The sequence below is a fragment of the Hylobates moloch genome, unplaced genomic scaffold (genome assembly GCF_009828535.3).
Source record: "Hylobates moloch isolate HMO894 unplaced genomic scaffold, HMol_V3 SCAFFOLD_7, whole genome shotgun sequence".
In the NCBI taxonomy this organism is placed as follows: Eukaryota; Metazoa; Chordata; class Mammalia; order Primates; family Hylobatidae; genus Hylobates; species Hylobates moloch.
In genome coordinates this window covers 116,513,596-116,528,572 of record NW_026652282.1, presented here as the reverse complement: position 1 = coordinate 116,528,572, position 14,977 = coordinate 116,513,596, and the positions used below count along the sequence as shown (strand labels likewise).

The window sequence follows — 14,977 nt, the reverse complement described above, 5'->3', positions numbered from 1 at the left end:
TCATTTGGACTCAGTGGGCTCGCCAAAGTGCCCATCTCACAAGTGGTCCTGCCCCATTTTGGGATCTCCTGCACCACACTTAATGGCCCCAACCATAAACTGCATCCTTACAACTGTGTCACTACACACACACTCACAACAGTGGTGACTCCACCTCATAAGGGCAAGCGCCCACGAAGTGAGGTCTGCCCCTTAAAGGAGACTCAGGCCAATTACGGTTTTCCTTGTGAATGGGAAAAACATTCTGTAACCTGGTAGAGTCTCTCCCAAAATCCGGAGAGATTGATGCCAATAAGTCCTCTGCCTCTCTTTAAAGACTCACAAACATCTTAAAGATATTTCACCCAACTTTGAGACCTATGTATCATGATTTATTGTGCAACAGTTTAGGGAAGTTTACTCATGATAGAGCCCCTAGCACCTCAAAGCAACTCTGCCACTCCCAACATCTCCCTGGGCCTTTTCCCCCAACTTGGGTCTTTCTTTGTGTAATGTTTCAAGGACTAGTAAACTCATGATACAAGCGCACCCAGGAGGCACGCCGTAAATGCTCTTGAAATGAATGAATGAATGAGGAAGGAATGTTACTGTGTTGCTAGGTAAAGGTGAAGAAAGGAATGTTGGGGGGCCAAGCTGGGTGCTGATTGGCTAGTCCTCACAATGCAGTAGGGGCAGAGCACGGAACTTAGGAGAGGGTTTCTTTAGACCAGGTAGTCGCTGCCCAGCCGGTCAGGACGTGGGACGCAAGAGGCAATCTCGCCTGGTTCGCAGGTCCGAGGCAGGCGCGGTGGCCCTTCGGGCCCCGCCCCGCCCCGCCCCGCCCCGCCTACCGGCAGCCGGGCCTCGGCCCAAGCGGAGGCCGCGCCGACGCCTGCGCAATGTATCGGAGAGCAACCACCGCCTCCGGTCCCGATTCCGATGATGGCGGACGGTGCCGCAGCTGGCGCTGGCGGCAGCCCATCCTTGAGAGAGCTGCGGGCACGGATGGGTGAGCGGGCGGGCGACTCCCGGGGGTGGTTCGGGCCCGCGTGGGAGGCAGGGTTCCCGCAGTCCCCGGGCCGTCGGAGCGGCGCAGCGGGCGCCACAAAACTTTTCCCTGGAGTCGCCTCGTGCTATCTGGTCCTCCCCTCACCCCCGCCGCAGTGCCCTGGGATGGGACAGGGGCGGGGACGGGGGGTTGAAATGGTCGGCCGACGCCGCGAGCCGCCTGAATCCCGCCGCCAACGGTCGAACTGCCGCTGCCAACGGTCTGAGCCCCGCGGACGCGGCGCGAGGCAACTCACGGGCTCTGCTTCGACGGGCGGGGCGGGGGCGGCTGGAACCCGGACCCCGCGGACCGCCCCGAGCCCCGTCTGCCCTTGGGGGGCGGCGGCCGCCCGCCTAACCGCCCCAACGAACGCACAGCTGCCTGGGATGTGCGGGCGCCCGCAGGGACTCGGCGCGCCGGCGCCGCCTCCGCGGCCAGGCAGCCTTTCCAGGCACGGAAAGTTTGAGTTATCCCCCAGCCCGGGTCGTGGGCGAGTTTAGGCGCTTTTACTGTCGCAGTCCTTGCCTCTCCCAAAGGCTAACCTCCTGCACCCTCCCGGTCAAGGTACAGGCAGGAAGCTGGGTGAGGGTGGGGATGCTTAAAAGTTGCTTTAAAAGTTGGGATGAAACTTGGCTGTTTGCATCTCCTGATTTGCCTGGTGTAGCACATGACTTCGACAAGATGTCATCTTCTGTGGGACATCTTGCAGTCTCTAGGCTGAACTGAACGGGAATCAGCACTTCAGAGTGCCTTTTCCTCAACTAGTCCCATCGCCAAAAAGTTTTTCCCTCCTCGAAAACCGTTAATCTTATACAATTTGACAGCGCATTGCTTGGTCCAGGAGACTGCTCCACTACCTGAGATAGGGTTTCTTCCTTGCAGGAGGTTGCTTTTAGCCTGTTAGACTAGTTCCCTCTGCTATGAGCGCGAATAAAACGATTTTATTAATTTCAATTGAATTTCTTGGGGTTTTTTTTTTTTTTTGCATTTGCAATTAAAAAGTTAGATTGTTTACGATTGGGAAGCTATATGTTACTTGAGAAGACTTTGAATCAGCTCTCCAAAGACTGTGCCAGAAGCATATACTACATACACTTTCACCATTCATTAGGGAGAAAAGAATCTTCCTTCCTGTCTAAACTTATGATTCACCTAGAAAGACAGTCTCCAATAAATTGTATTGCTTATTGGTACCTGTGGCTCTCAGGCACTGGTTTATTTCAGTGATTTAGATTAACCAGCATTACTCCAATATGGCGAAGAAGCTGTGAACCGGATAAACCCCTAAAAGCATTTGTATATCAGATGTTGGAAAGTGTTTTTAAATTATATATGGGACAGATACTTGAATTCACAGCATTTCAAACCAAAAACTTAAGAGCCATGTAAAAGTCTTAACCTAGGACGCTGGTTTAAATGCTTGCTGCCCACTTCATGTTAGGAATTGTAAATATCGCATGTTAGACTTTTTTCACAGAGCACCAACTTGACCAGAACTGCCCTTTAGATCTCAGCATTTTCCTGAAGGGGTCAAGGAAACAGATGTTTTTGCTAAAATATTGTTTTCATCTTCTGCTGGCAGCCTGGCAGCAAGAGTTAAAACTGTCTTGAATACATAACATATAAATGCACAGCACAGTCAAAATACATTTATACATTTATGTATGCATGCAATAGATACATGTATATATATGTGTTACATATAAAGTGTAAATATATATTTGTTGAGTGATGTTTTCTGTGCATAGCACTGTGCTGAGGTTGTAGCATACCAAATATTTAACAAAACACATGTGTTTACATTTTTATGCAGAATTGTTTTAAAATAAAAAATTTTTTGACTATTTCAACCAGATAAGCATAAGAAACTTGGCACTGACGTTATCACCTTTCCCTTCTTGTTTTTCTAAATTCACCAGTGTTTCTCAGTTTAGAATAACTTATTCAAAGAATAATTTCTACCAATGCAGAAAAAGCTACTGAGGTTGACAGCCAGATTATCATAGAATTTTGGAGTTGGAGAAACCTTAAGATGATCTTGTCAGGCATCCAGAGTCCCAGCTGTAAAATCCTAGGGCACTTCTGCCACTTGAATGGGCACTCTCATGAGGAGCTTAATATTTTTCCAAGTAGCCATTCCATTGTAGACAGCTCTAAATGGTAGAAAATTGTCTCCAGTTTTGTCTTCAAGACATGCTATCTTTGGTTTGAACTTGGAGATCTTCTGAAAGTCTCAGCCCTATCACTTTGGCTTTTGCTATTTGAGGCAGAATTCTGTGAATCTGCCTGATTTTTATGGTTCTCTGATGGCAGATTTCTTTTCCTGTTATTTTTTCTTAATATTTCAAAATAAAGTTGCTTTGAAATTTACAGTTAAATCAAGTTCTGGCTTCACCACTTACTACCTGTGTGAATTGGGAAAGTTATGTTTAGCTTCAGTTTTTTCAACTATAAAAAAAAAATTGAGGAAAATAATTATGTCCACTTTATAGGATTGTTATAAGAATTACATGAAGTAATACCAATGAACTTTGTAAATGGTGAAATGATATATGTGTTATGGAAGTTTTTAGAAAAGTTCCATAAATACAGATTAAGATTCATAATTCAGTTTTAGTGATAAACTACACATTTTCTTATTTAATCTCCAGGCAAAATATAACTTTTACTTTAATTTTGGATTTAGAATTAGTATAAGGACTACAGAAATACCTTGCTGTTACTTTTAACTGAATATTAAGTAAATTCCCTCATTCATTTAAATGCATGTTAAGTAATTCTTTCATTCAATGAAGTTGAATAAAATGTTGACTTTATTATATCCAGACATAAAGGTGTTATCCCATTTTCTGGACATTTTAAATAATTTTTAAACCCTGTCCTTTCTGTTAGTGTATTTCTTACCAGTAGGAATTTGGATACAAAGGTCTAAAAATCAGATTGGATACTACTACCTCATTAACCTTTATATGATTTGGTTCATTATTCTCACCACAGCTACTTCTAAGGTTATTTCTGTTTAATAAGATTTTTAATTAGCCTGGTAAAAATATACTTTTTTTTGAGACAGGGTCGCCCAGGCTGGAGTGCAGTGGGATGCTAAAGGCTCACTGCAGCCTCAAACTCTTGGGCTCAGCCTCCTGAGTAGCTGAGACTACAGGCGTGCGCCACCACACCCAGCTAATTTTTGTATTTTTAGAGATGGGGGTTTGCCATGTTACCCAGGCTGGTTCCAAACTCCTGACCTCAAGTGATCCACTTGCCTTGGCCTCCCAAAGTGCTGGGATTACAGGCATGAGCCACCACTCTGGGCCAAAAATGTAGATTTTGAGAGAAATTATCAGCTAAATAGTGTCAAATACAGACTATCCTTGGGACTTCTAAGCAGGAGAACTGAATGTGTAAAAACAATACTGCAAGTACTTTATCGTTTTCTCTGCGCTCACATAAAAATGTTGCAAGTGGGTATATAGGAGTGTCTGTAGACCAAGAATCTTTATTAATATACTAGTGCTCAAATTCAGAAAATAATTGTGGTCCATGGAATTGCCAGTACTTAAATTATTAAGGAAGCTGAGAAGAGTCTAATCTTCAAATTAAGCTAGGTCATATATTATCTGGGCTGTTCGGCCTCTGGGGTAAAAAAAAAAAAAAAAAAAATGGTGATCCTTATGGCAGCAATTGTGATGTCATTTTCAAGGTTATGCTGTAAAATAACTCCCTCAGTAGCAATTAACACCTCAGAGTTCATTCATTTTATAAGTCCAAGGACAGCCCCTCTATTCCCTCAGTTACTTTAACTGCCCATCTTCAACTGTTAAATTTTTCTTAATACATAGAAACCAGACTTGTATGCAGCATCACAGGGGCTTACTTCCTGTGCTTTTCTACAAAAGAACAGAGTTAGTTTTCAGTGTTATTTTCAATACTCTTTCTGAAGATGCTCAGTATTGTGGGACATTTTAGATATAGCCATATGTGGAATTAAAGGGTTCAGGGATTCCCCTGTAATAACTCATGTGTGTCATCCTGGAATTTTAGTTTTCTTACTTTTCCTCATACTTTGCTTTCCTAATCTTACACTTCACCCTTATTGAAGTTTATCACTTTTCTGCCTGTTTACACGTTTGTTTGCACCTTGTATAATTTATATTTGTTTGCTTGACATCTACCTAGAATGATACCATCCATCTCTTTGGAGATTACTTCTTCTAAAAGAATATTTATTTCTCCACCTTCAATATGCATCAGAATAGAGCTTTTAACAACTGTAGATGCCTGGGCCCCACAGCCAGAGACTAGTGGTAGGGAGTGGGCAGGCAGGCATTGCTGATTTTCTAAAAGTGAGTTAGGTGATTCCAGTGTGCAATCAGTATAGAAAGCCCCTAATTTAGGTAATTTATAAATGTACTCCTTAACATTGGTTGGGCCTGATCTTTCACTGAGTATTTCACTGTTAACACTTTGCTTCCCGGTTCAGATCCATAAATTCTTAACCTGTTATCTTCTGAATTTCCAATTTATGGTGAAACTTAATTTTTCCAATTCCTTGCCAGCTCAGTTTTTCTAACACTTGGTGTAATGTTTTGTTTGAGACATTTTTGAAATCTATTAATCATTGGCTCCTACTCATCCACAAGCTTATGCTGCCACTGCCACTAACAACTCAATTATCTTTATGTCTACAAATACCCTGGCCCATCATAGTAAACACTTTAAATTCTTTGTTAAAGTGTTGTTGAAGATCATAGGTGTTCAATATATCTTTGTTGTTGACCCAGATGAAATCAGTCATGATTTATAGAAGTGATCCTATCCTTTATCATCAAATACAATTGGCCGTGGTTTGCTGACTCCTGTGTTAGCTATCCGTATTCTTAACATCTAATCCCTTTATCTCCCTGTATTTTAGTTGCTGCAGCAAACGAGATTGCTAAGGAAAGGAGGAAGCAATGTGTGGTTAATCGTGTTGCAACCCATTCCTCAAATATAAGATCGACATTTAAACCAGGTATAATTTCTCTGATGCTTTGATAGATGTCAAAGTGTCATATCTTTAAAATTTGATATCCTATTAATATCTAACTATATTTTTTTTTTTTTAGTAATCGATGGATCCATGCTTAAAAATGACATAAAACAAAGATTAGCAAGAGAGCGCAGAGAGGAGAAAAGGAGACAGCAAGACGGTATATTTTAGACCTTTTTTCAAAAATCAGAATGAATTGTGTTACATATTGCAAAGTGTTTTTAACTTACTCCTCCTAATTTGTTTATATGATAGAGTATAATTTTTATATTATGTACTATTTTGGATTAAATCCTTTTACTAAATCAGGTAAAGAAGGCCCATGAAAATTCTTTGATTAAATTGTTTAATTTTTGAAGGAGTAGTTTATCTTAGCTTTGATTTTCTGAAAACTAAGATCTGGAAATTTCTTCAATATTTGTAAAAACAATCAGAATGGGATTTCAGTAAAAGTGATTTTTTTTTTTTTTTTTTTTTTTTTTTTGAGGTGGAGTCTCACTCTGTCACCCAGGCTAGAGTTCGGTGGCGTGATCTTGGCTCACTGCAACCTTCGCCTCCCAGGTTCATGCCATTTTCCTGCCTCGGCCTCCCGAGTAGCTGGGACTACAGGCACCCGCCACCACACCCGGCTAATTTTTTGTATTTTTGGTAGAGACAGGGTTTCATCGTGTTAACCCGGGTGGTGGTCTCGATCTCCTGACCTCGTGATCCACCCGCCTCGGCCTTCCAAAGTGCTGGGATTACAGGCGTGAGCCACTGCGCCTGGCCAGTAAAAGTTATTCTAAAAATGAAAATAAATTGCCAATAATCCTAACATAGATAAGATGAAAAGCATGTTACCAAGTTGTAAAAAGATTATCCTTTTAGATCCTAATTTATACAGAGTCACACTTCAGAAGCATTTAGTGAGGGAAAATTCGAATATAGGAAAAATTTTGCTCTCCTGTGATACGGTATATGGTTAAGTCCATTAATGTAAAACTGGCATGTTTAATATGGTCTGTATAGATGAGGACTTTGAAAGAAGTTTCCTAGTAGAAGGGAACAAAACATATATCCTGGCCATGCGGTTTTTAAAAATTAGTATTTTAATGTACAGCATATTAATATGGTAGGGTTTGACTTTAGCTCAAATCAGCAGAAATATCACATGAAAGAAAATATTTTTTCTTAATTTGGAATTGTAGTTTGGACAGGATGAGAGTCATTTGGCATAGACAATCCAGTTCTCCAGAGTTAGATGAATACTCAGTGAAAATGGTTCTTCAGTGGCTACCTCTGTTCACTTTTATAATCTTTAGTTACTAGCACAGGTTGTGTTATTTTAAGAAAGTGAATGAGATATGTTAACTTTTTCCTTCTGTGTGTGTAATGTGGAAAACCTAAATATTTTCTTGGTTCTTACACCTTGAAAATGTATTTGAAATATTTCAGCCAATAAAGAAACACAACTACTTGAAAAAGAAAGAAAGACCAAGCTCCAATATGAAAAACAGATGGAGGAAAGACAGAGAAAGCTGAAGGAGCGAAAAGAGAAAGAAGAACAACGGAGAATAGCCGCAGAAGAAAAAAGACACCAGAAGGATGAAGCACAAAAGGTACATAATTTTACAGCCTGTGCATGAGAGGATAAACTGTGTTGCCTGAGTCTGGAATATTGTTTTCTCAGGCCTTCTCTGCCTTACTGGCCCTGTAGAAAGGGAACCAATCCCAGCTCTTTCTTCTTCACTTCCTCTTCCCCTCAGCATTATATAGGCTCTTACCTATGTCCTGATAAGATCCCAGGAGCTTAGACCCACTAGCCTAGGGAATGGGGAACCTTCCAAATCCAGGAACAAAGCCCCATCCATCTTCAGGACTTGGCACATGAGGTACCTGTGGCCTGGGGTTCTGAGTGGCTCTGTTTACTACCAAAAAGCATTCACTGTTGTCTCATTGCCTACAGAATAGGGCAGACCCCACTGTCTGACCCTCCCTGACATTCCCTCATCTGACGAATTTCTCACAACTCCTTTAAAAGTGTGACTCCCCAGGCAAATCAGGGCACTCGCTCTCCGTTTCAGCTTCCCTGGCTCCCTCTGGTGCACACTCACACTCTCTCCCTCTCCACCCTCTGTCTCCGTGTTCCTCGTTCCTCACATTCCCTTTCCTGACAGGGCCCATCTGTATGTGTGGTTCAGAGTCAGCATTCTTGCTCTTGTTTTGTAGCACTGCCCCTCTCTTTTCCTTTCTGGATTGTCTTTTGGTGTCTTTGGCACTCTGTTGGGATGAGTCTGTGGCTTTGTTATGCCCTCTCTTTTTCACTTTTGTCTTTCTTCAGTTTGTCTTTTGTGGTACTGGGCATCTGGCTACCTGTCTCATTCCGTATGATTCTCTCTGACACCGAATTTTTCTCTTGTAGGTCATTTCACTACTTGACTTGGAGCATGCTTGACTCCTTCTGAATCTAGCATGGTCGCTGTGACACCGTCCTCTATCTTCCTGGCATTCTCTCTTTCTCTTTATTCCAGGGATTTTTTTTTTTTTTTCTTTGAGACAGAGTGTCACTCTGTCGCCCAGGCTGGAGTGCAGTGGCGTGATCTTGGCTCACTGCAACCTCTGCCCCCCGGGTTCAAGCAATTCTCCTGCCTCAGCCTCCCAAGTAGCTGGGATTGCAGGCACCCCCCACCACGCCTGGTTAATTTTTGTATTTTTAGTAGAGATGGGGTTTCACTATCTTGGCCAGGCTGGTCTTGAACTCTTGACCTCGTGATCCACCCTCCCTGGCCTCCCAAAGTGCTGGGATTGCAGGTGTGAGCCACTGTGCCCAGCCCATTACAGGGATTCTTAAGTGTCCCTAAATAAGCCTTAGTCTGTCTTTTGGTCTCTGACTCTGGCCTTTTTCTGCCTGAGGCAGCTTGATTTTCTTCTGTCTTTGTCTTAGCTTCTATCTGTTTTTCCCCATCTTTATATCCTCTGCCTGCCATTCTCTCAGTGTGTTGTATTTTTATTTCCCTCTCTTGTTTTCTGTCACTCTAATATTTGCATTTCTTTTTCTCTCCTGTTCTCTTTGGTTCCATTTCTCCCATGAAGCTTCCTCTTGTCTTTCTCTGCGGCGCTCAGTTTCCTCCCTCCTCATCCATACCTTTGCTCTTGTACGTGCTTCCTCTCCAGCCCTGCACCCTATCTGGAGAGCTTCCTGATTCTAGGACACTTCTTGTGCCACTTCTTCCCCATCCATGGTGTACTATCTCTCTATCTCTCTTTTTCTGAACCCTTTTCTGTGGTTGTTTATGTTCTGTTTCATGCTCTAGTATTTGGTAGACTCTCATTCAGAATTTCTGTCACTTTCCATCTCTCTTATTTTACTTATCTGTGGTGAAGAGATGAAGGCCAGAGAAAGAGAGAGAATGAACTAAGTAAAGATAAACCAAGAAAGAACCAAGAACTAAGTAAAGAACCAAAGAAAGTGAAATATAAACTGTGTGTAGAGTAAGTGGGAGTCCATGGAGGAGAGAGACAAGTCACAGGGACTGAGACCAAAAAATAAAGACTATCTTAGAGAAAAAGGAAGCTGCCAGAGAGAACACAGAGAAGAGAAGAGAATGCAGCAAAATGACACTGCAGACAGAAAGGGAGCCACAGACATGGCAGGAGAAGGGGCAAAAGAAAACCCCAGATAGCTAATGCGGGGGAGTCCCAGACACAACAGGGGACATGGGACACCCTAAGTAGGCTACATATAGCAAAAGAGGAATTCTGGAGAGCAGAAAAAAAAAACCAACCCAGACTCAGTGGTGCTGAGGAGGGATGAGTGTGGACAGGAGGTGTATATGAAATTGGATAGGAACTTCCATGTGAGCCCTGGGTGGCCACGATGTGAGAAGGGACCTGGAAGAGAGCACAGTAGGTAATGCATTTGGAAACGGGAATAGAATCAGAAATAGTTTAATAATACGAAGTTAATCTTTGTTTTTATTCTATTATAGTTTCAGGGTTTCTAAGTAATTCAGAGCAACTGCCTTTCTGTTAGAAAATATAATTTTCAAATGTTGCACATTATATCAACTTTATTTTAAAAATTGCAGTTGCTTTTCTTCTCAGAAGATATGACTCCTGTCCGTTTTCCTAGTACGTTTATCTTTGCCCTTGGTAGAAACAGTAGAGGCTTTGTAAGGATGGTGTTTGCTATGAAATGGTTGTTGTTAGGGAAAAATAGAAGACCTCTGGTCCTAAAAGTTGATTTCCTTACCTGAGTTTATGGTATGGCACAGTACAAGGATGAGAAATATTTGAGAGAAGAGCTCATTTCTGGAAGTGGAGTTGTTTTGCTGCAGCATGGCATTTACTTTGTATAGCTGTTATCTTGACCAGTTAAAGTTGAGGTCAAGACAAATATATTGATTATCTTTTTTGAAACTTTATTTTTATTAGTTAACACCAGAATTTTAGCTGTTACAAATGTGAGTATGATAGATGATTCTGGTATAAATTTAACTTATATGTGTGCTGATTTTTCCCCTGCCTCATTCCACAAAGAATTTAAGGTGACTTAAAAATACATACCACACCAGATGATAAAATAAATGGTTGGGGAAATCAAGCAGAGGGGAAAATTAACGTAGGCAAATAAAACATAAGGTATGATTAGCATACACAAAAGTATACCAGTCAGTCTTTGTACAGTTGCTAGAAAGAGGCTACACATTTGGCTTTAAATTTCGTAATGATACAAACAAAGAGGAAAGCATGGTCATTTTCTTAATGCAAGGTCCATAAGATAAAAAAAAATGAGTTATTTAGGAGAAGCACTGGTATTGATTGATAGCTGAGACATATCTCCAATTATTTTAAACTTTTACCTGAGACAGAAATTTGGTTATGGTTTATTTTATAAACCACAGATCAAAATTATACTAATATAATGAATATGTAAAAATATGTTGGCGTTTATTTTAAATAGGAAAAATTTACAGCCATTCTTTATCGTACTTTGGAACGGAGGAGACTTGCTGATGATTATCAGCAAAAAAGATGGTCATGGGGAGGCTCTGCAATGGCGAATTCTGAGAGCAAAACTGGTAATTAATACACCTGTTAAATTTTAAGTTTGTTTATGTTCTTGTTTAAATATTGGCTATGAGTAGAAGCTTGCATTTACAGCAAGATTTTAGTGTTTGTATCCTAAACAAAAATACTGTACATAGTAAATTTAAATTTGTATCATATGCCATTGCAAAAGAAACAGGTGAAATGTTATAGTAGATTTTATTTAGCTCAATATACCTAAAATCTTATTTAAACTTATAATCAGCAGAAAAATGCTGAATAATGACTAAGCTTTACACAGCTTATCAAATGCATATTTTTAAAAATAAGTCTGCCTTGTCTACTATTGATTCAGTGTAAATTTTCTTATATGCACATAATTCTACACAATTTCAGAAAACAAAAGTAAAATTTATATAGTTTAGAAGGATTGGCCAGTTGCCGTGGCTCACACCTGTAGTCCCAGCACTTTGAGAGGCCAAGGCGGGCAGATCACTTGAGGTCAAGAGTTCAAGACCTGCCTGGCCAACATGGTGAAGCCCTGTCTCTACTAAAAAAAAAGGATCGACGGGCAGTGATATTGTGAACTTGAGTAATGTAAGTCTGTGCTCCATAGAACTACATCATGAAAACTCATTTTGTTTCAGTTAATGATGCTTTCCTCCTTGAAATATGATTACAGAATTATGTCTTTTCTCAGCCAATAAACGATCTGCATCTACTGAAAAACTTGAACAGGGTACTTCTGCTTTAATCAGACAAATGCCTTTGTCATCTGCAGGCCTTCAAAATTCCGTTGCCAAAAGTAAGTAGTTATTTCATGTATTCTACTGAATTTCTATTAAATGAAATAAGTTCTTTATATTTTTACAGTACCACCTGTTTAGATTGTGGAACATTTATGTTTATTTCAGAACAGTCCCATGTTATTTTACAGCAGAGGGAGAGAGATAGTCATACTTCTTTTTTTTTTTTTTTTTTTGAGACAGAGTCTCACTCTATTGCCCAGGCTGGAGTGCAGTGGCATGATCTTGGCTCACTACAACCTCTGCCTTGTGGGCTCAAGCGATTCTCGTGCCTCAGCCTCCCAAGTAGCTGGGATTACAGACATGGATCACCACGCCCAGCTAACTTTTGTACTTTTGGTAGAGACGGGGTTTCACCATGTTGGCCAGGCTGGTCTCGAACTCCTGACCTCAAGTGATCCACCCGCCTCGGCCTCCCAAAGTGCTGGGATTACAGGTGTGAGCCACCATGCCTGGCCTTGTATTTTCATCAATATACTTGTTTCATGATGCTTGTGTTAATCATATGAGATGGGATTATTGGACCTCAGTGGCTGAAACTGAAACATATTTTGGTCAAAAGACACTGCCATTAAGTGGCATAATTATTTATTTGAAAATTAGTTCATATTCTACCAACATATAAATGAAATTATGTTTTCTATGGACTGGTTAGACTAGTTATTCAATTTCCATTAAGTATTGTGAATATTACCTCATTTTAGAAAAGTAATAGCATATATGTAGCAGTGGACAGGTTGATCTGCATTACATATATCATATTTGTTATTCACAATTATCTTGGAAAATTGACAGAGAAGTATAATTGCCTTCCTTGTTTTATAGTTAAGACTCCAAGAAATTCAGTGATTTCTACTCTTAACATCCTTTTCTGTGGTTTATATTTTTGTCATTTGATAGATGGATCATGATCTTTAAATTCTACCTTTCATTTATAAGTCAATGTTTTCCCCCAAAAGCAAATAATGTGATAATGATGTTTAATGATAGACGTATTGCCAAGCTCCACTTTACAACTCTTCCTAATGGCAATACAGAGTTGTTTCAAATACAGTGATGTTATCTACTATGAATAATTCAAATATATTTTTGTTTCTGGTGTTTGCCCTTTTAATTAGTGTTCCTTATTAAAAGAAAAATCTATACCCAAGTGTGTGTCAATAACCATGTCTGGCTTGTAGCACATGGTGCCTCTCATTGATAATTGAAATGGATTAGGCAACCATACCCATCAATCCAAAAAAAAAGATCCCTTTTCTTTCCAGAGGAAAAAGAGGAGTGTTCTTGAGAGGAAAAAGAGAACAAATTTCACATCATAACCCTTAAACTTAGCCATTAAAAAAGATGAGGAAAGATGGCTTTTGTGCCTTGTGAATTGAATAAGGCATAATTATAGTTTGAATTTTAAAATGTTTGTTTTGCATTATTAGGTATCGACAATTTTTGAGCAATGCCGATTGCTATAAAATTCCAGTACAGCAAAATATTTTGGATACAATTTAAAGTATAATTAATTGTAGCAGTAGTTAACCTTATGGAAAAGATTTCCATTTTTGCCTAAAACAATATAGTTTTTAATATGTTGGAAAGGATTTCTAGGGGGAAAGGATTTTTGTTCCAACTTACATTATGTTATTTGTACTTTTAGGACTCCTAAAATTTCAATGATGAGCTTGAGAGGTCTTTTATTTTATTGTCAGTCTGAGTATATCACATTTTCTCTTGTATTGGTCTGAGAAAAGTTCATCCACTTACCGCCTCCACCCTCAATGTACTTTCCCAAAGCACTTTGATGTATAGTCTGGGTTCGTTCATAGATTAATATGGGAAGATTTTCTCTGGCACCTTGCTTATAATATGGTAAAATTAATTTATTATTCACCAACTAAATCCTTTAGAAAAATTAGATAACATTAATTGCAATGCCATGTTTATGTACTTTCATTTTAATATATCTTAATTGTTCCACAAGCATTGACTCTGTTTTACTATCTAATTGCTTTCAGGAATTAGCAAAGATTTATTTCATAGACATTTATTACATATTTAATATAATGAGCAAAAGCCTTATTAATGAGACATGTAGTCAGTGTGGCAATTCCTCAGGAATCTAGAACTAGAAATACCATTTGACCCAGCCATCCCATTACTGCGTATATACCCAAAGGATTATAAATCATGCTGCTATAAAGACACATGCACACGTATGTTTATTGCGGCACTATTCACAATAGCAAAGACTTGGAACCAACCCAAATGTCTAACAACGATAGACTGGATTAAGAAAATGTGGCACATATACCCCATGGAATACTATGCAGCCGTAAAAAAATGATGAGTTCATGTCCTTTGTAGGGACATGGATGAAGCTGGAAACCATCATTCTCAGCAAACTATCGCAGGGACATAAAACCAAACACCGCATGTTCTCACTCATAGGTGGGAATTGAACAAGGAGAACACTTGGACACAAGAAGGGGAACATCACACACCGGGGCCTGTTGTGGGGTGGGGGAAGTGGGGAGGGATAGCATTAGGAGATATACCTAATGTTAAATGATGAGTTAATGGGTGCAGCACACCAACATGGCACATGTTTACATATGTAACAAACCTGCACGTTGTGCACATGTACCCTAAAACTTAAAGTATAATAAAAAAAAAAAAAAGAGAAGAGACAGATTATGACTTCAGGATAATAGTTAAATTGTACTGTGAAGGAGCAATTCCAAATAAAACTTTTAAAATGATTTCTTTATTAGCTTTTAATACAAGAAGGTATGTGTGGAAGACACTTTGTGAAATAACTTGCTTAAAGGTACAGTATGTTGCCCACTCTGAAATGATGAATGCTATAATTAATGATTTCTAGGAAATAAAATCCATATTGACAATGTCTTACCTTTAACTTGAAATGAAACCTGGTCAATCCAGAGAGATCAACATTTTAAACTCAAATGAAGTTCATAATCTAACCTGTAATATTTTAAATAACTATTTTAAATCTAGGTTGATTCAAGTAGTCTATTTTTTTCTATTCATTGCTGATTCATAATAACTGCTCACACCATTTTGTCATTTTTTGCA

General features: G+C 39.7%; 1 protein-coding gene across 6 annotated transcripts in view; it reads left to right on the top strand.

Moving 5' to 3' along the window:
- Positions 1–826: 826 nt before the first annotated feature.
- The window catches only part of MAP7D3 (MAP7 domain containing 3), a 34,599-nt gene continuing 20,448 nt past the window's right edge, over positions 827–14,977 (top strand). For 5 of the 6 annotated variants that reach the window (XM_058441785.1, XM_032757713.2, XM_032757716.2 and 2 more), the window contains exons 1-6: positions 827–988; positions 5,940–6,038; positions 6,133–6,216; positions 7,491–7,654; positions 10,999–11,116; positions 11,767–11,889. In XM_058441785.1, coding sequence (XP_058297768.1) covers positions 919–988; positions 5,940–6,038; positions 6,133–6,216; positions 7,491–7,654; positions 10,999–11,116; positions 11,767–11,889 — 658 coding nt within the window. In that variant the 5' untranslated portion in view covers positions 827–918. The remainder of the gene's footprint in view (positions 989–5,939; positions 6,039–6,132; positions 6,217–7,490; positions 7,655–10,998; positions 11,117–11,766; positions 11,890–14,977) is intronic. The other variant, XM_032757714.2, reaches the window with a different exon arrangement.